Below are 26,764 nucleotides of genomic sequence, written 5' to 3' on the forward strand. Positions count from 1 at the left end.
GAATGTTTTTTTTTTCTTTACCAAAATAGTACTCTTTGTTATCATGAAGTCAATGGCTGGTAGACCCAGTACAAGTAAGGATGAGAGAAGATTCTTTGACTTTGTTTCGTTCCAAAAATATGCATTTTAATCCAGAGACTTTGGGTTCGAGTCCACTTTAATATGGAGTATATACAATGTTATACTAGTAATATCAAACTTTTTGACACGAATTCGAATTATTAGAAATATATATGTGTCAAAGTCAATCAAGTCATCATATAAAATTAGCTAGCCAATCCTCACAACAACATATACCTACACACCCAATGATGTCTTACCAAAGTGAGATGTAGCAGCTAGGCAATCGTCAACAAATTAAAATTTAAAGGTTGAATCTTAAAAATTAAAAAAATTTAATATATACAGAATTTCTTTTTTACCTTTGTCAATTGTCACATGTCTTCCTCCTCATTTGAGATCATATGGTCCTAAGCTCTTCGTCAAAGCTCGAAAGTTCAATATATATAATTTGAGTATTATTTGATTATGATTTAGTGACATATAAATTCTATTGAGGAAGTCCTAACACCAAATTAATGTTGTCTTCAACAGAGTTTTACCATAATTTTGAACAGCCCTGTAATTTTCTTCATATATTATAGTCCAGTACTTGAGGGTAACAGGAAAATGACACCAAAACAGACGTCAAACTCTACGTAACGTTAAAGTAAAAGTTTTCCAATCTGTAACATTGAAGTCTACACTGCAATCAACGATCAACATTGACACGCACACTATTTTAATAGTTTTCAAACTTCTTTATTTTTTACGAAAATAACAACATTACCCAATGACTATTCAATATTGTACATTACTTATACATCTTACCAAATGATCGCTTGATATATTCAAAGGACGTTTCTTTGCTGATTAGAGAGGACTTATTTATGTATTTAAACTAGCATAACTTTATACAATGTTTAGTTACAAAAATGGGGAAAATGTAATTCAGATAAAATCCGACATAAGTTATACAAAATTTGGTTAATAGGTAAACCATAACATTGCTAATATAACGATTGGTTCTTATTTGTTTTTTTCACATAACTAAGGCATGTATAAAACATGATAAAATATACATATTAATTTATGCTGTAAAAAATGAAATAACTTATATATGAATAGTTAATCTTGCAAAAGTATCTTGCATTTACTTGCATAATTGATTCATAAATAACTAATATCCGCTTAACTCCAATCGTCAATCATATTACTTAGTATCTTGATTCAATAACTAATTATTCCTTCCGTTTCAAAAAGAATAACCTAGATTATTACCAAAAAAGAAAAAAAATCATTATTTTTTAAACAAACTAAAAAAAAATAGAAACATTCTTTTTTTAAAATAGAGGAAGTATTTAATTGTACTTGATATTAATTGGGGTCACTGTAGGAAGTACATGCATTGTTAATTTTTATAATCTTTAATCATTCATAGTCCGACGTATGTCAGAATAAAAAAAGGGACAAAATAACCATCAAAATCAAGTTAGGAGATGGAAAAAAATAAGACAAAAGGTATAACATTTTTACCCAATTTAAGAAGTGCGCTACAAGTATACATATATATTTTTTCACTTCGAGTGGGTAAACAATTCTCTGATCTTTGACTAGTTGAAATCGAAAGTAATAAAATAATAATTAATTAAGTTCAATGTTTGGATTAATTTGAAGTGTACTCTCAATTTGATCGATCTTGTACTTCTATTTGCAATTATTAAAAGACTTTTATATATGACTAATTGACTATACATTTATTTAATTAACGTAATTTTTATTTCTCAAATAGGTATCTCATCCATGACATTTGCGATGCCGCGTCGAGTCTAATTTATATGAAGAGATCATTTCTAAAATAATTAGTCAATACAGTTATTTTTATAAAAATCATTAAAATCATTGAACTTATCAATTATTCTGTGAAAATCACTAAATTATTTTTTATCACATTAGAATTGTTCCAGTTCTGAATTGTTCTAAAAGTTGCTAAAGTAATTTTAATCATTTTGAATTCATTAAACTTATTATGACTGGTTACTCAAAGATGATTAAAAATCATTACTCCCCCCGTTAATTTTTATATCTCCTCTATATATAATAATTAACATCACAATTTATCACGATATTTCTATTTACTGATATATAGTTTTAGATTTTAAAAAATAATTTGAGAAATAATCAATCAATATATATATATAAATGAGGACCATAGAGGAGCTGATGTGGCACCTCTCTATGGCCTTCATTTCAATTTCTTTTTTTCCTTCTTTTTTTTATTTTTTTTATTTCTTTTTATTAAATAATTTGTTTATTAATTAAAAAATTCATTCATATTTATTATTCTAATTATACCTAATAAGTTACAACAAAACCTCCATCTATTTACATTCCCTACTTAAATAATATGTCTCTTCAAAAAAATTTTAATTATTCTTATGGTTTACACAAACTATAAATAACAACTATCTATGTTCAATGATCATTCTCATTTTCTCATTCTTTCTTTTTATTAGTATAGTTTTTTCCTCTTTTACATTTTTTTTCTTCATCTTTTTCATCAATCATGTACTTAATAAGTTCACCATATGATCTTCATATTGATAAAGATCATAGATATATTCTTCAAGATTCATCAAATTGATGTTTGCATTAGTTTGGTACAAGTTTATGAAAATGAAGAAGAAATCATAATTATTTCAAGATTTCATCAAGAAGATGGTCATATTAGTAAAAAAGTTTGAATGATTTCCAAATATTTTGAAGATTAATTCATTCATGTATTGTTTTGATTATATTTTTTTTATTAGATATACATTTTCATGTTATTCAACAAAAATTAAATTATGAAACTCTACTAATCAACACATTAGAAAGCTCAATTAACATTATTTTCTTTATTTTACTTTGCTCTTTTTCTTATTATTATTATTATTATTATTATTATTATTATTATTATTATGTGAATGAATAAAGATGAAAGTTATATAGTTTTATTTTTATGTAATTTTTTCGTCATGTTCTAATTAATATTTCAATTTTTGTTACAATTGAAAAATATAATATTGCACATGATACATTTCTTATAGCTATTGCATATTGATACCCCTAAAAATATATGATATAGTTTATCATATTAAAAAATAGTCATAGACTAAACAAAAAATAAATTAATCAATTTTAGTACTTTAAAAAAATTTAATGAATAAATAAATTATTTAATGAAAAGAATGAAGAAAAAATTTCTCCTTGGTCACATTAATTATATTAAAACTAAAAAGTGTAATTTATTTAACTTCTCTTAATTATTGAAAATGAGATATATATAAAAAAGTGATAGTGATATTTATCTGCTGTTTTTTGACCTTTTTTTCTTATTTAAATTAATTGATTTTTTGTAAAAGTAGTTTACTCAATTAATTAAAAATAATTTTATTAATATAAGAACATTTACAACAAAAACTTTTCACATACTACTTTATTAGGAGTAAATAATAATCATCCATAACTCACATCTTTCTAATTTCCAATCCTAATAAATTAATTTTCCACTTTCTTTTCCTTTTTTTTTTTGACCGCAACCGATTATAATTTCAGAATAACAATTTTAAAAAAATATTTTAAGTTATTTTCTCTTTATTATTTACTTACAACCAATATATCTATTTACATATAAAGATAGAATGTTAGAAATAAATAAGATGATGTGGTACATTTCTATCACCTTCGATCACATTTATCTTTTCTCTAAATTATTTAGCATGTTTTTTATTTTTCTTCACAGTGTGATATTGTAAAATATATTTTCAAAATTTCCTCTTCAAATAATTACTTAATAGTATTATTTTGCATAATTGACATTTTCTTTTATATATGTAACTTTTATTTTTAATAGTAAATTAATAATATTCATGACTTCAAAACATTTCATGTGAAAAATATAATACTGCACATGATACATTTCTTATAGCTATTGCATATTGATGCCCCTAAAAAATATATGATGTAGTTTATCATATTAAAAAATAGCCATAGACTAAACAAAAAATAAATTAATCATTTTTTAGTACTTTTAAAAAATTTAATGAATAAATAAATTATTTAATGAAAAGAATGAAGAAAAAATTTCCCCTTAGTCACATTAATTATGTTAAAACTAAAAAGTGTAATTTATTTAACTTCTCTTAATTATTGAAAATGAGATACATAAAAAAAAAAGTGATGTGACATTTATCTTCTCTTTTTTGACCTTTTTTTAAATTTAAATTAATTGATTTTTTGTAAAAGTAGTTTACTCAATTAATTAAAAATAATTTTTATTAATACAGGAACATTTACAACAAAGACTTTTCACATACTACTTTATTAGGAGTAAATAATAATCATCCATAACTCACATCTTTCTAATTTCCAATCCTAATAGATTAATTTTCCATTTTTTTTTTTTTACCTTCTTCTGATTATAATTTCAGAATAACAGTTTTAAAAAAATATTTTAAGTTACTTTCTCTTTATTATTTACTTACAACCAATATATCTATTTACATATAAAGTTAGAATGTTAGAAATAAATAAGATGGTGTGGTATATTTCTATCACCTCCCGATCACATTTATCTTTTCTCTAAATTATTTAGCATGTTTTTTATTTTTCTTCACCAGTGTGATATTGTAAAATATATTTTCAAAATTTCCTCTTCAAATAATCACTTAATAGTATTATTCCGCATAATTGATATTTTTTTTATATATGTAACTTTTATTTTTAATTGTTAATTAATAATATTCATGACTTCAAAACCTTTTCATGTGAATAACCCCCTAGAGTAATTAATGTGCAAGTTATATAGTTTTTCTTATCTTACTTAGTTGCTACAAGTAACAATTTTAAAGAGATTTTCTATAGAGTTTTTGTATTTTATTAGTATTTTTAATTTTTTTTATATATATTATAAGTTTATAAGTGTTTATTAACAGATATGTTTTCTAATTTATTAAATTATTGGTTATCAATTTATTTAGAGTAACTTTTTTCATTAATATTTTTTTTATGAACACTGTATAATTTAACTCTCTCCTCAAATATAATTTAGAATTTACTACAGCCGCATAAACAAAAAGAAAATTTCCATGAAATTATTTTTCTTTCTTTACATGTTTCTAAAGATAACATATCAAATAGATTATACGAAATCAACTATATTTAAAATACTAAAAGCATAGATAGTGAACAACAAGTTGAAAAATATAAGTTATTGGGTTCAATGATAATAATATTTGACTCAAAATATTTAAACAAAAAAATTATTCATAAATCTAATGAGGTCCGCGCGAAGCGCGGATATGTTAACTAGTTAATTGATATTGAGGAAAAAAATTTAATCTTTACTTGTTATATACAAGTGACGAGTAAAAATATCGAAGATATTTTAAATCAATATTTCTATCTCCACGAGGTAACGATAAGGTCTATGTACACTTTGCTCTATTCTGACCTCATATAAGCGGAGTATTTTATTGTTGTCGTAAACTCTACATATAAATTACGCTATATATTGTACAAATCACATAGCGTTAAAAACTAATTACAATTTATCTCTTACTCTTTTTTAAATTATAATAGTTTATTAATATGGTGGAACCCAAATACATCCTAAACTGTTCCGATACATTACAACTCGATTTTAGATTCATTTTTGATACATCATGTAAAGTGATAATTTCAAGAAAAAAAAAAGTAAAAAATTGTATAATTTTTTAAATGATAGAAAATTTTAGAAAATATAATAAAATAAATTATGTATTTAAATAATTTTCGTATTAGTTGGTGTCATCAAACGGCAAGAAGTCAAAAGTCCGTATAAGCCCAAAACTGAGGCCTGATATAGGACCCCAATTTCCTTATGTCTTCGCTTTGGGTGGAAGAGAAAAAAACAGCATGGTTCTTGCGTTTACGCTCCGCACGCTTTCCTCACGTGACTTCAAAGTATACTAAACGTTTCCCTTTATAAATAAAATTTTGTCTCTCAATCGCACTACTTCTCTTCTACCACATTCCTCTATTTCTGTGCTTCTCTCTTTTTACCTAAATCAAAATAAGAAATTATTTCTTACCAATACTTTCTTCTTAATTCCACCATGCCTGCCTTTGGAAAATTTGTTGTAATTATGGCTGTTGTTATGTTAGCCATTAGCTTAGATAAAGCTTGTGCTGGAGATCCAGATATGCTTCAAGATGTTTGTGTTGCTGATCTTACCAACAGTAAGTTTCATTTTACAGTTTAATGTTTGTTAAAAGAATCTTTTTGAGTAAGAGAAAGGTAGATTCTTCATCTGTTGTGATTTGAGTTGGGGGTTTTGGGTCTCTCACATTTACTTTAATTAATTAATTTCTCATTTGTAATACATGTTGACTTTTCTACTTGTCCAAATTATTGCTTCTTCTTGCTTTCTAGCTTGTTATAGGATTTGTTACGAGTGTTAAATCAAGATCCAACTGTATATTAGCTGGCAAAATGTAGATGATTGACCCTATTAAATTAAATTTGCACATATTTATGTAAAATTTATATAAGAGCTTTGAATCACAAGTACAATTATTAGGGAGGAAATGATCTCCTATTATCATAGTGAATTAAATAAATGAAAACGATATTTTTTTAATTAATGTGTGAGCAATTCCCTTCGTCCAGTATTGTTTGTCATGGTTATCGTTTTAAGAGTCAAATTATAAAAAATTTGACAAATATTTTAAAATACATTTATTCATCATATTAATATAAAAAAATTATAATTTATAGTACTTTTCATATAGTTTTAAAATATTTAATTTTTTTCAGAGCGGTCCAATGTCTAGTTGGACTATTTAAAAACAATAGACTCACACATGGCCAAATTAATGACATAATGATCTAATCATTATCTTTTCGATTAAAGTAACACATGCTGATTATGTACATGAAAACAGGTTTAACCGTAAACGGTTATCTTTGCAAGAAGAACTTTTCAGAAATAGACTTTTCATCCATGGCCATAGCAAAGGCAGGAGCAACAAACAATACATTTGGTTCTGTTGTCACAGGTGCAAATGTCATGAAAGTCCCTGGCCTTAACACACTTGGTGTGTCCATGGCTCGTATCGACTATGCCCCTGGTGGAATTAACCCACCTCACACTCACCCTCGTGCCACTGAAATGATATTTGTTTTAGAGGGTGAACTAGACGTTGGTTTTATTACAACATCAAATGTTTTGATTACAAAACATATTGTTAAAGGTGAAGTGTTTGCTTTCCCTAGAGGACTTGTACATTTCCAACAGAACAATGGGGATGTTCCAGCAGCTGTTGTCGCGGGGTTCAACAGCCAGCTGCCTGGAACTCAATCGATTGCTACAACGTTGTTCGCTTCATCACCAACTGTTCCTGATAGTGTCTTGACTAAAACATTCCAAGTTGGTACTAAGGAAATTCAGAAAATTAAGTCAAGGCTGGCGCCTAAGAAATAGATTTATTCGTTAATTAATTGATCGTGTGACGATTAATTCGTTTGGTGAGAGCTTGTTAATTGATAGGTATTTGTGGGTTTATATACGACGGGGAATGGATTGTATATCTTTTGTTTCAAATAATGTTGTAAACATTCTATTGTTTCTCTGTTGGTAATAAATGTGATCGTTCTGTTTCTACAACTCATAGATACATGAGTGAAACATACTACAAACGATAGCCATAATTCATAAACATAAGAGATCACGAAAAAAAAGTGGAATATAATAAAAAGAAGTGCTAAACTCTTTCTATAAAGCATCAATATTTTTTTACTCCCTCCGTTTCAAAAAGGATGACCTAATTTGATTTGGAACGGAGTTTAAGAAAAAAGAAAGAAAACTTTTTAAAATGTACCAAAATGTTCTTTAATCTTGTGATCTTAAACATGTCACATGAAAAGTTAAAATTATAGTGTTGCTAAAAAAAGAAAATGGGTCATTCTTTTTCAAAACAAACAAAAAAGAAAATAGAAACATTCTTTTAGAAACGAAATGTGTATTTTTTTCTTCTTTGTTGACTCAAATCTACAATTTTAATGTTAGAGATGGGCCGGGTTGTATCAAACAACCCCCAACCACCTTGTCCGTCAATATCAAAACTATTTAAGAGTCAAGTCTTACATTTTTTTCCTTGTTTGTTTCCGTCTTATTTCATCACAATATGGGAGTCAATTCTATGCGATATGATGAAGGATAGCAAGAATGTGACATAATACAGACGACTTTATTTACGTTTTACACTACGCCACCTACATACCGTAAAAGGAAATTAATTGTCTTCGCTGATCATAACGACGTTGTACTTGAAATTCTATTACCCCCATTAACATTGCTACTATATTAGGGACCCTATTTTAGTTTCAAACAACCGTTGGATCTTTACAAGCAATTAATTAACGGCAACAGTTTGATATATATATATATATGATCCGTTAAATTCTTTCTTATAGTGTTTATATATATGATGTATGATTTGACTAATCAATCATTTATTATGCATAATTTACTTTTGCTAAACACTCAAAGACATTGAAATTTAACTAAATAAGATTGCTCTTTAACACATTTATTGCTTAGGCGCAAGAACTTAGTCATTTAATATTGTTTCATTGTACATGCGTAATGGGTTTTTAATTCTTGAAAACATTAATAATCAATCAAGGTCACGCTAAAAATGGACAAAAACTGAGCATCAAAATCAAGTTAGCCTAGGCAACTAAAAAGTAAGACAGAAGGAATAACATAATTAAAGAAGTACGCTATATATATGATGTAAGTAATTAAGTAGATTGCTAAATATTTGTTTTCATTTTGAGTAGGTGAGCAAACTCTTTGTGACGAGTTGAAAATGAAAGTGAAACAATAATTAAGTTCGATGTATGGATTAATTTTGAACTATACTGTTAACGCACTTGATCTATTATTTGTATTCGAAAATAAAAATTTAGATAAACAGCTTCAATGTTTAATTTTTACAAAAAGCATATTTTTATGTTACAAAGAGATAAATATACATAAAATATTGATTATGAAAATATCTAACAATATAAAAGTATTGTTATCAATGTGATTTTTATATCCCAAATAGATGTCATCCATGACGTTTGCAATGTTGAATTCCTTATTTTTTGGATATAAGCTGTATAAGATAAATTTTGTATATTACATTGATTAACGTGAACTTATACTATTTACTTACCTTTAAAGGCAGGATTCATCGAAATCATAATACGGAGAGTTCATTTCTCAAATTATTACTTTTTTTTTTTTTATAAAAGTCAATATAATATAGGTCTAATTTGTGTCATTGTAAAATGATTCAACTTATCAATTATTCCGTGAAAGCCAATAAATTTCTTTTTATTCACATTAGAATTTTCCAACTTATGAATTGTTCAAAAAAATGCTAAAGTAATTTTAAATTATTTTAATTCCATTAAACTTTATGACTGGTTACTCATAAGATAGAGGAAATTTCATGGATGGTCATCCAATCTTATTATACGAGATGTCTTTTGTTACATAATTATATTTTACTTTCACTATAATTTTCTCAAAAATTGTTTTCATTAGGCTTGAGGAGGCAGTTTATTTGGTACTTTGAACAAATAAATGAAAGAAAATTAAAGGTTGAACAGAAGAATGAGCAACAATGAAAGAACCAAAAAATTAAGTTAATAATTATCCTAGAACTCTTTTCTTTTACGGTTTGGATCATTGTTATTCATAGTTTCAAAAATATATTATATTATATTGTATTCTATTATATTGTATAGTATGATAGATATAATGTTTGGTTAGACTGTATTGTTTGGTGTTGTTAATAACATTTCTATTGTTTGTACTAAAATATTTTCAATTATTCTAGGATAAGAGAAATATAGGGTAAACTATAAAGGGTAAAATAGTATTATGTAAGGATATATTTTGAAGAAAGAATAAATTAATTAACAATGAGAATAAAAGAATAAATTAATTAACAATGAAAATACACCAAATCAGTTGTTCCATAAAATAAGAATTTTCATTATTACATAACAACGAAATTTAACAATAAAATACAATGCAATACAATTTTAAATAACAATTAAAACAAATATTTATATGATAAGGATACAATACAATATAATAAATACACCGATCTAAACAGAGCAGTAATTACGACAAGTTTTAGACCATTCACGTTATCGAATTTAATTAATTAATTAATTAAGGTCAAGACAATTTTTGTCATAACCTGATCAAAATAAGATGATTTTTATTTGATTAAAAATAAATAAAATAAATACCTAATACTTCGCTTTGGGTCAAAGAGGATATAAACAGTATGGTTCTTGCGTTTGCACCCGCACGCTTTCTTCACGTGACTTCAAAGACTACTCAAGTTTTTTTTTTTGAAGAGTTTGATATGATTTTGATTTAAAAATTGATTAAATTTATTATTTTAAATTATTTTTAGTTTTTGAGTGTTTGATAAATTTAAATTAAATTTAAAAAAAGTTAAAGGTCACAAAAAAATCATGTAATTTTTAATTTTTAACTTAAAAATTATTTAAGTTTGATCATTTTTTAAAAGCTACTATATTTTTATCAATAGTAGTTGTCCACTATTCACTTGACACATTTCTTAAGAAATAATAAATAGCTGGTAATATTACTTACTCCGTCCACAATTGTTTGGCAGATATATACTAGAAATAGATGTCCAAGATTAATTGTCAATTTAAACATTAAAGAAATAATTAGTCTTTTTTTTCATTTTATTCTTAATAATTACTCCATTTTGTTCAATTTAAAAGTCATGTAGACTTTTGATATTTTTGATATAATAGAATTATATAACTAAAATTACACATTGTATAAAATTTCTCTTGAGAGGAGTGCATAATCTTATTCTGACAAATAATTATGAACGAAGGGAATATTATTTTATCTTTTGACTTTATTAAATTTAATGCTCTGAAAAATCTGTTAATAAATAGTATTTAATAATAAAAAATAAAATTTAATAATCTCTTAATTTTCTAAATTAAATTAATATTATTGAACAAGTATTTTTTATATAGCAAACACTATTGTTAGACGGAGGTTGTATTTTTTCTTTAAAAGCAAATCGAAATAGACTGTGCGTCTATTCTCCTCTTATAAATAAAGCTCATTCAATTTTCTCTCTCCATTGTCCCAAAAGTAGTACCTGCTATTTAATTCAAAGCTCTCTCTAAAATAAATTCCTCTATTTCTGTGCCTCTCTTTTTTGCCTAAATCAAAATAAGAAATTATTTCTTACCAATACTTTTCTTCTTAATTCCACCATGTCTGCCTTTGGAAAATTTGTTGTAATTATGGCTGTTGTTATGTTAGCCATTAGTTTAGATAAAGCTTCTGCTGGAGATCCAGATATGCTTCAAGATGTTTGTGTTGCTGATCTTACCAACAGTAAGTTTCATTTAACTTCCTCCGTTTTAAAAAGAATTATTTAGACCGTTTGAAAATGAATGATTATTTCCCTCTTTTTTCCGACAATATTTTAATTTTAATCTTTTATGTGTCATATTTACGATCATGTTTAAGATTGTAAGATTAGAGACTATTTAATACACTTGACATAGATTAAATTAAGGGCCACATATTGAAAAGTTTTTTTTAATTTTTTAAATTTAATTTCTAGTGAAACTATTTCATCTTTTTTTAACGAGACAGCTGCTGCTCTCTTTTTGGTTTCTTTGATACTGAGAAAGGTAGATTCTTGATAAGTTAATTTGTACCTTTTGTTTCAATGTCTCTTTTCTCATTTTTGTCTTGTGGTTTTGTTTGCCTTAATTAATTTCTCATTTTGTAGTAGATCTTGACTTTTCTACTTGTCCAAATTGCTTCTACTTGCTTGCTTACTTGTTTTACCATTTATTGTGAGTGTTGAATCAACATCCAACTATATGAATTAGCTGGCAAAAGTTAAAAAGAAGAAAATTGACTATATCAATGATAGAAAATTGTCCCAAATTATCTGTTTTGATTTCTACCAACAATTGTTTCAATAAAATAAATTGTTCTTAAACACTACAAATGCCTCAAAAATATAGATACTTATTAAAAGGGATTATAATTTATATCTTTAAAGATATATAATTAAAGGTAAAATAATTTTTAAAAATACTCCTCCGAATTAATGGGTTTTTATTGAACTTGTAAATAAAGGAGTATTGGTTAGCAGGGGTCAATGGTCACCAAATATAATCAATTCCTTTTTTTGTCGTAAAGAGCAGTTTGGTACACCCACTTTTCAAATCAATCATAAAAGATATACTTTTATCACTTTCTCAAATAAGTATATCTTCTTAGAGTAGTAAGATTTTAAATCGAAAAATAAAAATAAATTCATGTTTTCTTTATTTTTAAGTGACAAAGATTTTGGTACTTTTTTTTTTTTGAGAAAATGCAAAGCATCTCTCGATCTATGCTCAAAATTTCAGAGACACACTTGTACTTTACTAAGGTCCTATATATTACTTCCTCAAATTTATTTTATAAATAATTTTCTATCCCTTTTCGACCTACGTGGCACTATCATTGAAAAAACGCTGGACACAAAAGATAGTGTCACGTAAACCGAAAAAAATAAAAAAATACTTATAAAATAAATTCAAAAATAATAGTACATTAATATAATATAAGTGTGTATCTGAAATTTCAAACATAGTTCAGGGTACTTATACATTTTTTTCCTTTTTTTCTTTTTTTTACTAAAGTACAATATAAAAAGGACAAAAAGATAAAGTACTACTTAGCTAACATTTCGTACTATATATGCAATAGGAAAATGTCTTCCACATTATTATTATCTAATCATTTATTTTATACGACACTACTTATGCAATTTTCTGTTTTATGTACACGAAAACAGGCTTAACCGTAAATGGTTATTTTTGTAAGAAGAACTTTTCAGAAATAGACTTTTCATCAATGGCCATAGCGAAGGCAGGAGCAACAAACAACACATTTGGTTCTGTTGTCACAGGTGCAAATGTCATGAAAGTCCCTGGCCTTAACACACTTGGTGTGTCCATGGCTCGTATCGACTATGCCCCTGGTGGAATTAACCCACCTCACACTCACCCTCGTGCCACTGAAATGATATTTGTTTTAGAGGGTGAACTAGACGTTGGTTTTATTACAACATCAAATGTTTTGATTACAAAACATATTGTTAAAGGTGAAGTGTTTGCTTTTCCTAGAGGACTTGTACATTTCCAACAGAACAATGGAGATGTTCCGGCAGCCGTCGTCGCGGGGTTCAACAGCCAGTTTCCGGGGACTCAATCGATTGCTACAACGTTGTTTGCTTCATCACCAACTGTTCCTGATCATGTCTTGACTAAAACATTCCAAGTTGGTACTAAGCAAATTCAGAAAATTAAGTCAAGGCTTGCACCTAAGAAATAAATATTGTTTCGTTTATTAATTTGTTCTTTGTGACAATAATTTACTTTCGTGAGTTTGTTAATTGACAAACATTTGTGTGTTCATATACGATGGGGTTGGATTTTTTTTAAATTCTTTTTTGTGTCGTTTTTTAAATTCATCATCAATAATGTTGTAACAGCCTATTGTTTCTCTGTTGATCAAGAATAAATGTAATCGATTTCTAATTTTACGCTCTAATTACCTGGAAAAAAGGTAAGACAACTTGTTACAAAAAAAATTCATTAGACGACTTGTATGTATCTCACGTGAATTTGTATATATGGATGTCAAATAATAAACTAGTCAACATATTAATCTTAAAAAATGAATTACGTAATGTGTATCTTTAAAAGGTGTTTTTGAAATAATAATGAATTACCTACTTGTCTAATTTTCTTTACGCAACTAAGTAATTAGTGCATTAAACTAAGCTAAACAAATTGCCGGTATTGAAGTCACTTGTGTTTAAAGCAATTTTGATTTAAAAAAATAAATTCAACAAAAGAGGGTAAAGATGGATGATTCTACCATCAGACAAAAATTGGATAATTATGGGATGTTAGTAGTGAAGAACAACTGTACCAATTATGGATTTTCAAGTATGTTATGATATGGATGATGATGAGAGTGTAAAAAGCAGTAAAGGTTCTAACACAATAAACAGGTTAGGTGAATTATTAATTGAGAAAATTTTAGAAATACCTAATATTTAATCGAAATAAAAACTCATTATTTAGCAGATGTTTCTTGAGACCACTATCAAGAAGTAATTCTTTAATATAATAATATAATTGAAAATAATTACTATCTTTCGTCTTGAATTTCTTAAGTGACATTTATTTTGAGATAGAGAGAATACACTTATTGTGCAAAGTCACTTACGATTAATATTTGCGTAAAATCTAGTTTACGTCTTATTGCGGAGATAGAACGAAACATTTGCCCTTTGAGAAAAAAAACATTTAAAAAGGATACGTATGTAGTTGTTAAGTTTGTAAAGTTTAGACAGCAGAAGGAGATCAAAATAAAAGAGGGTTAGGTGATCTTTTTTTATAAAGGTTTGGTTGACCTACCAGATCTATTATTATATGTCTGTCTTTCGAGTGAGTGAACAAGGTTTGCTTCTTCAGTAATTTAATGACTCAAACTGATAATAAGAATTAAACAAATATGTAAAATTTCTCAGATTTCAGGCCAAAGATATATACAGTAAATTATTTCATTTAGAGACTCCAAAAATAATACAAATATCCATTCATGATTGCTGATCTTTTGTATATCAATATTGGTTATGCTGTAGTGAACAGTGATGAGATGATATGAGCAAATTTAATTGATCAGTATTTTAATTCGAACACATGATGAGAAAATGGTAAAAAGAAAATCTTTAGCATGATCCGTAATCCTAAACTTGAAAGAAAGTGCAATATAGTAAAGCATTTGCAACGGCGATGCAACAAATGAGCACGGTCTTTCTAATTTTTAATGGAAAAAGTTACATAGCATTTCATATGGAAAGATACTATACATAAGGCTGTTATATATCTTATGGGCCAATAGATTTGCTGAGTTCTTGATAATTGATAGCATGCTTTGATTATAATAAAGTACTCCCAACTTTGTTTGTTCCATATTTTTAAGTAATATTTTTGTACTACTCTGTTAAACGCCTCACTTAATTAAATGGACAGCAAAGGTGAATACTTCTTATTATTCTAAAATGGTCAAATAAAACAATTAGCACTCTAGTATCTATAACGGGAAGAAATACATAATTTTGTAATAAGTAGGTTTCATACTTACTACTGCTGATGAGGATTGGGGAGTATAAAGAATCTTTGTAACGTTAAACTCGCACAACAAAACTTGGTACAAGTTTTAATGTTTTATCCACAACTCGCAAACTTGAGTTGCACCTAGTTGATTTCATATTATACTTTCCATCATCAATTTAATAAGACAAAAAACAATAATAAGTGAAGTAGCCCTTAAAAACAAATCTATGAGCTTGAATCATCTTTAGAAACAAATATCACCAATTTGCTGCATTTAAGTGTCTTCTGAAAACCACCTCTCCAAACTCCACTTATGAAATATCAGTGATATGTTAATACATTTTTTTTTAAACATTTGAGTATTTGTGTTTTAAGAAAATATTACAGTCGAATAGTAGAGTAATACTCCAAATAGAAAATTACACCTAATGATCTTGAAAAAACGAGTGGTCTTGCACATTTCGCCCTAACTTAGGTTTCAAAAAAAGAAAACAATCAGATCATACCCTGTGATTCTTCTTCAAGCATGAACACGGCTAATGACGTGATTAGTCAACTGATATGTCTTCATTTTGTTTTGCCATCTGGGACTGCAAACCGCAACACTGGTTGCTGTTTACCATCAGGGATGGCAAAAAGAACAATGGGTTTTTGAGGTCTTAGGAAGGGAACATCGCATCTGAAGTAGCCCTTCCTCTCCAGCTGCAACACGTCTCCACGTTGCAGATTCCTCATGTTAGAATCACCAAGTGCTGGAGTCTCCTTCCTCGTGCAAGGATTAACAACATCGACAAAGTTCTCGTCTTCCTCGAGCTGCAACACCAAAAATTAGCAATTCAGTACGTGATCAACCCACTAATAGCAAAAACTTTGCTGCAGTAAACATCTTCACAGGTACTCTATGAACTACCAAGTTCAGGTGGACAACAAATATTCCAAATCAGAACATTATAAAAATTGAAAGGCATTCTATTACTTCAAATGTACATTGTCAATGAGTTAGGCCCAATGAGTACTAGTCCGTTACATTAAGCTGTAATGGATTATAAACAGAATTCATTGTACTTTGCTTTTATTACTTTTTGTTTTCCATACCATCCCCTTCCTATCATCTATACTTCCCAAAATTTGTACAAAAGCATCTACTAAGAAAGTTCATAACTCTAAATCAATCTTAGTATGGAGAAGGGCCACTCTTGATCAATGTATGCAGAAAATATTATTTTACCACTACTTAAATCGAGAAGGGCACTCTTTACCAATGTATGCAAAAAAAATCGGTTCACAACTCTTAAATGCATGACAAACATCAACAGTAATAACATACTCAACATTCATTAAGTTCTAATATTTTCATATAGACAACCCAATCTCTACCATCATTTAAATGTTCGACATGCCTCAACAGTAATATTAACTCAGCATTCATAAGTTCTAATATTTCTCACCTAGAAAACCCAAATAATTCATCATCAATATTTCCCACACAAGCTCCATCGAAACCACATAAAATGCACTCATCTCTAGTCAATCAATCTTATTACTAAATCAAAAGTTCTTACCAATATATGGGGAATCATATCATCTTAAATAAAAAAAATCCTAAAGGGAAGAGTTATAAGTTGCAGCTTAAAGTTGTCCAGAAAAGTCACTTTACAAACTCATCCTTTACGAGCGACCTATTACCTCCCTATTCTTATTTTTAATGGAACTAATAACACCCTAAAAGCTACGTGGCAAAAAGTCATATATATATAAAAGAAAATAGTCGCATTTGAATCTTCAAAATAGTGTGGCAATATATACGATGTGGCACGTGTGTAATATACCTCCCGACATGCAACTGGTTATATTTTCACGGAGTGATTAATTCCACTAAAAATAAGAGTAGGAGGGGTAATAGGTTCGCCCATAAAGTACGAGTTGTAAATGACTTTTCTGGACAATCTTAAGGTGCAACTTGTGTCTTTTCCCTATGCTTGACAGAGTTGAGCAATATTGTATATTATGTATTGTATATTATAAGACACTCAAAAGTTTTAAGAGTTCAACTGACCATGTGGAGGAAAGAAAGACTAGAGTTAGTTTACTAAAAGCCTAAAAGGATAAGCTAGAATTTTGCAGTAACAGTACGTGAACACTGAACACTAGTCTATACAGAGCTATACACGAATAGGATACTTATCATTTCCAAGTTCGAAGTCATTTGAGAAAAAAACTAAAATATTCCCTACTTCCAAATACATCTCAAAACTCTATCCAAACATAGAAAGGCACACTTCCATTTATTTGTATCAATCTTATTATTTAAGACTTTTGAGCTGAGGGTCTATACAAAACAGCCTTCTCTACACCACAAAGGTCCTGGGGTAAGGTACACGTAGATCCTAGCCTCCTCATGGTATGATGTTGTTGTTGCTGTTGTAATATTATTACTCGAGAAATAATAGCCCCTTCTTACCCATCCAAAAAACAAAAAAGGCAATAGCCTCTTGTTATTACTACATGGGAATAATATTAGTTGCAGTTTCCTAACTTCACATAACCATAAAACAGTCACAGGTTCTAAGGATTTGATCACATTAGAACTCAAAATTTAATAGGGGATGTGGAGGAGAAGAGGACTAAAGATAAGTTTAATTAAAGGATAGGCTGGATTTTGAAACCCCACCTGAATATAGAACATATTGAAGTGAAAAGAGCCATACCTTCTTCTTTGTAATTAAATAGTCAAAATCAACCACAGAGAGTTTAACAAGTTCATCACTCTCTGGCAGCCAAGTCAGCTTTAACTTTGTTGTTTTAACTGACCCTTCAAGATGCAGAATCCCAGACAGATGAGTAACATTACCCTCTTGGTCCTTCTGTATCTCTTTCACTATTGCATTGCCCCAGTCCATCAATGTTACTTCCTCGTTGACAGAGATTGATACAGCATCATCATAGTCTATCCAGATTCTCTTGGTGTAAGTTGTTGCTTTTTCCCCAGCACCTGCATATTTTTTATGCTTGGGTACAATACGGACAAAAGGATCATCTGGTCCATTACTCAAAGTCAATAAGACTCGTCTTTCTTCAATAACAGCGGTATGCCTAGGACATACAGGATCAATGATCTTCTTATTAGTGGCCCATAGCTTGTCCCACTCCATTAGATTGAGATTCTTTGATGCTCCCTATAAATTTTGTGAAGTTCTTTAGGTTTCGAAATACAATATCAAACATATAAAAGAATGCTTCCTAAATACAGAATCTCAGATTAGTCACGGACTTGATTTACAATGCTTCAGACTACAAATGTAAGTACAGTAAGCAATAAATGAATGATGTTTCTCCCCCTTCACCCAAAAAAGAAAAAAGGGAGGATGAAAAACAAACCATCTCTTATTTGATATTTCAGGCTTATCACAGAAAATACAGAGGTGGTTTTGCTTAATTAGATTATGAAATTAGCAGTTGTTCCAAAAGGATGCTTTCCCAGATGCACAATAATTTTCTGAATGATTTTTAGAAAATGTATTTGTGTTGATGATGTTAATTGTATTCAAATTACCAATAAAGCAACACCCTTAGTATCTTACTTGTTCAAGAATGAACTGTATCAGCGCCTCAATCTTCAGCCCTCTGCGCACAATCCCTTGTACAGTCGGAAAACGAGGATCATCCCACCCTTCGACCAGTCCATTTTGCACAAACCACAGCAACTTACGCTTGCTAAGAAGTGTATAGACCAAATTCAGCCGACTAAATTCATAAATATGTACTTTACTGAAACCCATATCAGTTTGAATCCAGTAATACTGATCATTCCTATCATGATATTCACTAGATCGAAGTGCATGTGTAATACCCTCAAAAGCATCTACAAATGGGCATGCAAAGTCATAAGTAGGGTATACTTTATATTTAGCACCAATCCTGTGGTGAGGAGTCTGATTGCAACGGTAATATACTGGGTCCCTAACTGACTTGTTAGGATCCTGCATATCCAATTTCCCTCTAACACAACACATTGTTCCCCTCTCTGAACCAGCAATCATCTCCTTCCATAATTTCAAATTCTCCTCAACACTATTGTTCCTACACCTTGATTCTATTCCATCCATTCTTTCTTTTTGCATTTGCTCCCTTGGGGTATCATCCACATAGGCTTTACCCTCACGAATCAATTTCTCTGCCATCTCCATTAATTGTGGAAAGTAATCAGATGTATATGTCACAGTCCTATACTTAATTCCAAGAGTTTCAATATCTTTCAGTAGATTATCCACAAATTCATTGCTTTCCTTATCAGGATTTGTATCATCAAATCGAATAATAACTTCCCCTTGGTATCTTTCAGCAAAATACTGGTTCAGTAATGCTGCTTTTGAGTGACCAATATGGAGATAACCACTGGGTTCTGGTGCAAACCTCAACCGCACTTTTCCAACTTCTGCATCAGGAAGATCTACCTCAGATGTCGGTTTCCTACCTTCTTTTTCCTTGTCAGCGGCATCACCATTTACTTTGGCCAGATTAGCATTTGAGACTTGTTGCTCTTTCAATTTGGATGCAGTTGGCTTACCCGAGCCTTTCTTTCCCACATATGTTGCTGTGACTTCATTTAGAACACCATATTCAGTTAATATTGAGTTGAACCACCTTGCCAGATTTTGGTACTTCTTAGATGATCGTAGGCTTTCCCATCTCTTCCCAGTACCTATTGCACAAGGAAGTTTTAAGCACAAATAATAAACTAGAGTAGGCCAACTCATTTAATTATAAAATAAACATATATTCACATCAGATTTGGTCTAACTAAGAGTCTGTTTACAGACAAAAGATAGATCTAGGTGTCGTCAAAAATGCAATCTTATGAATCTAAGAGAAAACACAACCTTTTCAATCTATCATCATTAATGAGACCACTAACAAGAAATTCATATGTTACTCACAGGGGCCTAAATTTATGATTTGGTCTTGTGGTGTCCCAAAAAGTGGAGCAAAAAACAAAGAGAACTTTTTTTCCAAACACAAAGCAAAAGTATGTTTCAAAGAATTAAGATAAGAATCCAAGTGTTGATATATTAGTGCCTTTTTTAGAAAACTCACCACACTGCTTTTTTCAGGCATCTTAACCTCTTACTTCATTGCAAGAAACCTTTCCCCTAATGTATTTGAAAAATCACCAAGCATGGTACTAGCTCCAAATTTTAACTGACATTTCCAGCTCAAATAGAATAAGAGCTCTGCCATCGTTTTAAAGGCGAAAAGCAACAAGCCACCTGGGGCTTTGAGGGAGAGTGAAAAATGAAGTCCATAATTTACTAAACATAAGAATCAGCTCGCATATTGGAATTTAGCACTTACAACATCGTTTAACAATTGAAATCTTTAATTTCAATATGCAACATATTGCTAGTAAAGATACCAATGGCTCAAATTAAATGCAATTTAAATAACTTCAATGAGCTGGAAAATATCTTCAACCCCAAAATTTATTTTAGGTTTCACTTAATAAACAATAAGAAAAATTAATCAATAACTTCACTTATTATTTTTATTCTTTTAATTTTGATGACAACGAAACCCACCGCCACTACCATTTGTGTGCGCACAAGGTAAAACTCCTACTCCTGCTCCTACTCGCAAACCACATAGGAGAAGTAGCCAGCACTGGGTGCGACAAGCTCGACCCAGAAGGCAAACCCCTTGCCCCTTGCTTTCGCAGGCAAGGGGTTTCGAACTTGAGACCTCCAACATGGAAGTCCCAAGCTCAAACCATTGAGCCACCCCGAAGAGTTCAATAACTTCAATTTTTTTTTGTAGTTGCTTTGAACTTCTTTAATGATTAAACTTTAATTTCTTTGAACTTGGTAACTTCGTATTACATTACAACAGTACAACCCATGTACTGAAACCTTATATACAGATGTACTCCAAACTCTACTGCTCTATGTCTATATTGTTAATAATTAAACTTAATTATAAGAGCCACTCTAATATCCTAACAATAAAAAAGAAGACGAATTGAAGAATAAAATATGACATCTCGCAGACAAGGAAATGGGAAACAATAGTAGAAGAAGATTTGTTGCAAACTAGAGAATAAACCAATAAGAACACAAAAGTGTACTAGGAGAGGAATGCTAGTATTAAATAGCAAAATGCCCTGTAATCCTCCTTTTTCTCTTTATTTGCAAATAAAGACATGATAAGCAATAACTTTGTGCCTCAACATCTTTGAAATTGCTTCACTTCACCAATGAGAAGCGAGTCAGCGACAACCCTTCACTTAGAATCCAAATATTTTTTTGTTCCTAGGAGATATGTGCCTTGGAAGAAAAGGATAGGCCGATAGGAGTGTCTGATAAAAGATCAAATTGCCAAAAGAGAGTGCTTGATAAAAGTCTGGTCATTAGTATGAACAAGGACACATTTCCCCATAGGAGGAAGACATCATATAACATGTTAGAAGGAACTAATGAAAAATAAAAAGGCCAAAGGCATTAGAGTCTCCTAGACTCTGCTACATTGAGCTATTTAGTAAACCTTTTCCATAACAGAACTTGCCTCAGAATTTAAAATTAACCCATTCACTCCTTCGAAATAGAATTTGACAGAGAATCAAACATCTAAGATGTTTTTGAACATGACTCGAACAAGAATGAAAAGCCATATATGAATACATCCACATAAAGGGGAAATATTGAAACAAGAAAAACGGTACTCAACAATCTAGATTCTAGCTATAGTTTGGAAGAAATCATTTATGCTCCAACAATTAATAAGCTAATATCTAACTTCTTTAATAACCAACTACCTGAGGGATCAATGGCCACATGGTTCAAAACTCCTTGGATAATGAACCACCACGCTACCTTCTCAAAAGCTTTATGTGACTTTACTTCCCCTAGGCTAGGATAGAATCAAAAATTTCTCCAGCTATCCTTTTCAAATCCACAACTAGCTACACATTCTTTTTTTCTGCCCAAAGGATTATTCACTTTCTTTTCCATAAGCAATCAAAAACCTCACTACCCCAGTGCTGATACTCATCTACCAATTCTTCCATAGATTCTATTTGGCTATAAAAAGGTCAAAATGCAACAAACCATGTAGATTCAAAAAATTTAAGCTGTACATAGTTCCTTCTACTTTTAAAGAATAAAAGCAGACCAGTGTTCATATCAAACACCCATCGAGTTTGATAGTCGGTCTGTGTTTAATTCATGCAGTACTCTGCCAGCCCGGGAAAATCTAGCCCACTCAGGAAGCTAATCTAATTGCAATTCCTAATAGCAGCCTCACAAATAAAATGAAAGTACTTCTTAAAAAATACTTTATAAGTTTGACATAAAGGCACTCTACAATTTTTAATCTTTGAATCAGCTACCTGCAAGGCCAGACCAAACTGCAATATCTGCAATTGAGAGGCTATGTCCAACAAGAAATGTGTGCTGCAGAAGATATCCATCCACGTAGCCACATGCTTCCTCAAATTGAGAGCCAGAGGCAAATATAGGAGCATACTCTAGCCATTCATCTATCTGCAACAACGATGGAGGAAGAATAAAAAGGAGAGCGAAGTAAAAATCAAATATTAATTTTAAAAATGACAAAGAGCTCATTTGAATATTTTTCAAGGTTCTCCTTTGCACATTTGAAATCAGAAAAAAGATCTAAGTCAATGCTTTGAGATGCAGAATTTAAAAGACCACCTGGCTAGACTCACAGGCATCCCGCTGGTACAGATCGGGTATGTTAGCAACCCGACTAATGTACCTCAGAAGAACAAAATTTCCCCGCAGCTTTTGTCTGAAAATTAGGTTGAGTTAAGATACTGTAAGGAAGTTGGAAGAAGGGAAGATAGATACACTAAAGAAACAGTTTAACATCATGTTTTACATTTGATATTACTACAAACACTTCTAGCATAGCTAAATAGTGACGGTCAATTGGTTATTCTAAACACCATGATGTGCATAGAGAAATAACATCACGGGGCGATATCACTATTGACTATTGAGATTCATCGAATTAAACAATTCACAGAAATGAATTTCTTTTGCAGCCTTTCAACCCCATATGTATTGGTGGAGGATGCCACATGCAACACGAAACTGAGCACACCCTCATAAGTTTTTAAATAGTCTGATACAATTCATCCTAAAAATAGGGTTCATGGTTATTTTGTTCCGGACAATAGGTTCGAAGAAAAGCAAGCCATCAATAGACCCTTAGCACAACAATTAACTTTCACATTTTTGTTTCTAACCAATTCCCGAACCCAACGACAGGTCAAAGCACGACGCAACCATAACAATGATCAAATATTTCACTTCAACTTAAGTTTACATACAATCACCATTCTCGAAAAAGGAAGGAAACAGTTGTCTATAGCTGATCTAGCAAAGCTGCTTCTTTATATTCATAATATGTTCAGACAACACCATTAAAACGTATCTAGATCAATAAAGTACTTTAATTATCTTGAAAACAATTCTCTTAGGGCATGTCTGGTACGATGGATGAGTGAACTAATCCCGCGATTAGCAGGATAACTATTTCCAGGATTAGTTACCTGGAGATTGTAGTGTTATTTTTATCTCACATTGAGGGTGGATAAACAATCTTGAGATAACTAATGTGATGATACTTAATTCCGAAATAACTTAGTTCCCCAGCCAACCGAGCCCTAAGTCTTCTTTAAAAAAGACTACAAAACAATGGCGAGAAAATTACAAACGCAAGCAAAACCGTGCACGAAAAAGAAAACAAATCGATAGGCAAAAAGTTACGCAAATAACGGAGAAATTGATAAATTACCCATTATCTATATGTATAATAGGAGTAGAACCGGGAGTAAGAGTTGGATCAGTAGAGATTGGAACTCCGGCGATCTTCGCCGCCGCAATGACAGCCAAAGGCGGAGAATCCGCAGGGAATGATAGTTTCAGCTCCATTGTTCGCCGCCGCTACAATTACCTCAGCAGCTAAGGGAAGATGATGGATTAATACTACGTAAAAGAGAGAGGACACTAAACCAACGGCCGCCACTGGTAAAGAGAATATAAAGGCAAACGAAGAAGAAAACAGGTTTCTGCGTAGACACTGCGACCCAGGGTTTTTACTTTATGGATAGAATAACCATTTTTCTTTTCTTCTTCTAATTTTATCTTTTTGACTGGTTTTTGCTTGCCAAGTTTTGCTAAACAATTAGGCTCCTTTCCTAATAAGTACCGTAGAAAATAATTTATGAATTATATTACGTTTGGTTAAGCTTTCGAAAAATAGGTTAAAATGAATTTTGGACGACAGCAGAAGCTAATGTATTTTTTGAAAAAACACATGAAGCACTTTCATAAAATTTGGTCAATTATTAAATTATTTTTTCTCAAAATAATGCTTTTACTCAAAACCCAAAATATCTTTTTTTTAGTGCACTTTTGAAAGAAAAATACATTTTTATGGTTAAAGATAAACAACCTTTGAAGTACAAACAATTCTAATAGCATGTTATTTTTATCACTTCAAACTGAATCATAACTAAGAAATAATTTCAATATACTATAACTAATATTTGTAATATTAATTTCAATATTTATTAATAATACTCCTTATTCAACATTATACTATTGAGTTTTATAAATCGAATACGGATAATATCATATTAAAATTTGAGATTAATTTTATTTTAATATTTAATTTGAAATATTAACTAATCACATAATTATTTTATCCACATTTTAGTACCCCATATAGAAAGTAGAATTAAACAATTCCATATTTGATTTGAAATAATTTGTTAATCAACTGGATAGTTAATCCATAGAATATATTAATCCCACCTATACTTGATGAGCTGCTTTTGCAATGAGAAAACGATTAGAAATCTACACTCAACTAGAACACTACATATTGTAAAGATTTTTATTTATACACAAAAATTAATATGAGCCTTTATGTTAAGAAATGCAGCTTAAAAGGGGCCAAAACCATTCAATAAATTTTGGGTAAATAAAAACATGCAGAAGTAATAACAATAAAACAAAAACGTAATTGTTAAATCTCCATTTCTTCAATTTAGATTTATTAAGTTGAATTACTTAAATGGGTCAAGTCAACTTATCCATTTCAGCTTATTTCTAAATAACATCGAAAAAACTTATCTCTAGATCTAAAGAAAATTCCAATTAATATTTTATTTAATAAAATGTGTCCGTAGACCTAAGCAAATTCCCCAAAACATTTTGTTTAATAATAATTTTAATTTTTATACATTACTAAACTTTTAAACTTGCCAACAAATTATATGGATGTTTATACAACGATTTATTTCAGCAGAATACCTTAACATATGATAAAGTGTTCTTATTAATCAAATCAATATTAAATTTGATTAGACTAGAAATTAACCAAACATTGGTAAATTTCCTTTTTGCTTACTTTTTTATGTTGTTAAAAAAAATGTTCAATGCCAATTCAATCCCTTTTTTTCTTTTTTCCCCAATTGAAGGAACCACACATGAAATTCATTTGCTTTTAAACTTATCCATCAATCCGCATAATTAAGTTGCCAAATTTTTAAGAGCAACTTAAGTAACTTTTAGGGCATTGATTTATTTTATTTTGATGGAAAGAAAATTATGATCCACTATGATTATAATTATTAGTTGAAAACAATTGCTGAATATTCCATGCAAAGTTTGATTTATTTTTTCTTTATTTAAATATTATTATAATTTATACAAAAGTGGTAACGGGAGTAATTAAATAATAGAGCAAAACTGATTTGGTAGGTATGGGTCCATATGGACTCGAAAGCGGTGGACCCTTGCTAAGTTAGATGGGTCGGATAATGATTGCTGGGCCATAGTTATATGGTATATTTCATATATAACAAACATAATTTATTAAATAACATTATTATATGGGCGTATTTATATAATTATATTTTATGGGTATAGTTTAATTTGTTATGTATCTTTTAATTTGTATAAAATATTTTTTTATTTTTAATTTATTTAATATTTTAACAATATCATTAAACAAGGTAACAAACATTTACACAATCTCATTATTTAAGTTAACCATTTAAAATCAAATATTTTCTCAATTTTGTTTAAAAATAAGTCGTATGAAACACTTAGACGTTAATGATTTTATTTGTATACATATACATTAATTATATTGTATATATTTGAGAAATTGTAAATAATTTTTTATAAAATTTCATGTGTAATTTATTATGTACCATTAAATGTATATGCGATAATCATAATATGAAAATTGTATATATGACCATCATGTTTTTTTTTTTTAAAAAAAAAGTGTGTTGTATTTGTTCTTAATTATTTTCTGTAGTCGATTTGTATACAATATTTTATTATGTTCATTTTTTATAGTATATATCTACGGATTTGTATAATATACAATACTTTGGTATATGGATTATAT

At 29.6% G+C, this 26,764-nt stretch overlaps 3 protein-coding genes across 3 annotated transcripts; 2 read left to right on the plus strand and 1 right to left on the minus strand.

The window, feature by feature from the left end:
• The first annotated feature begins 6,053 nt into the window (after nt 1-6,053).
• Nucleotides 6,054-7,727, plus strand: LOC107004808 (germin-like protein 5-1). The gene is made up of 2 exons (XM_015203207.2): nt 6,054-6,300; nt 7,006-7,727. The coding sequence occupies exons 1-2, from the start codon at nt 6,177-6,179 to the stop codon at nt 7,542-7,544; spliced, it is 663 nt and encodes a 220-aa protein (XP_015058693.1). The 5' UTR covers nt 6,054-6,176; the 3' UTR covers nt 7,545-7,727.
• A 3,467-nt stretch (nt 7,728-11,194) lies between these two features.
• LOC107028833 (germin-like protein 5-1) lies at nt 11,195-13,744 on the plus strand. Its single transcript, XM_015230086.2, has 2 exons — nt 11,195-11,522; nt 12,988-13,744. Exons 1-2 carry the CDS (start codon nt 11,399-11,401, stop codon nt 13,524-13,526), a joined length of 663 nt encoding a protein of 220 aa, XP_015085572.1. The 5' UTR covers nt 11,195-11,398; the 3' UTR covers nt 13,527-13,744.
• A 1,821-nt stretch (nt 13,745-15,565) lies between these two features.
• LOC107006949 (glutamate--tRNA ligase, cytoplasmic) lies at nt 15,566-24,495 on the minus strand. Its single transcript, XM_015205451.2, has 6 exons — nt 24,134-24,495; nt 23,026-23,122; nt 22,701-22,854; nt 18,904-20,024; nt 18,031-18,498; nt 15,566-16,135 (listed from the first exon to the last, which is right to left on the minus strand). The coding sequence occupies exons 1-6, from the start codon at nt 24,268-24,270 to the stop codon at nt 15,890-15,892; spliced, it is 2,223 nt and encodes a 740-aa protein (XP_015060937.1). The 5' UTR covers nt 24,271-24,495; the 3' UTR covers nt 15,566-15,889.
• Nucleotides 24,496-26,764: the final 2,269 nt, after the last annotated feature.

Source organism: Solanum pennellii, chromosome 1, assembly GCF_001406875.1.
Source record: "Solanum pennellii chromosome 1, SPENNV200".
NCBI classification, from domain to species: domain Eukaryota; kingdom Viridiplantae; phylum Streptophyta; class Magnoliopsida; order Solanales; family Solanaceae; genus Solanum; species Solanum pennellii.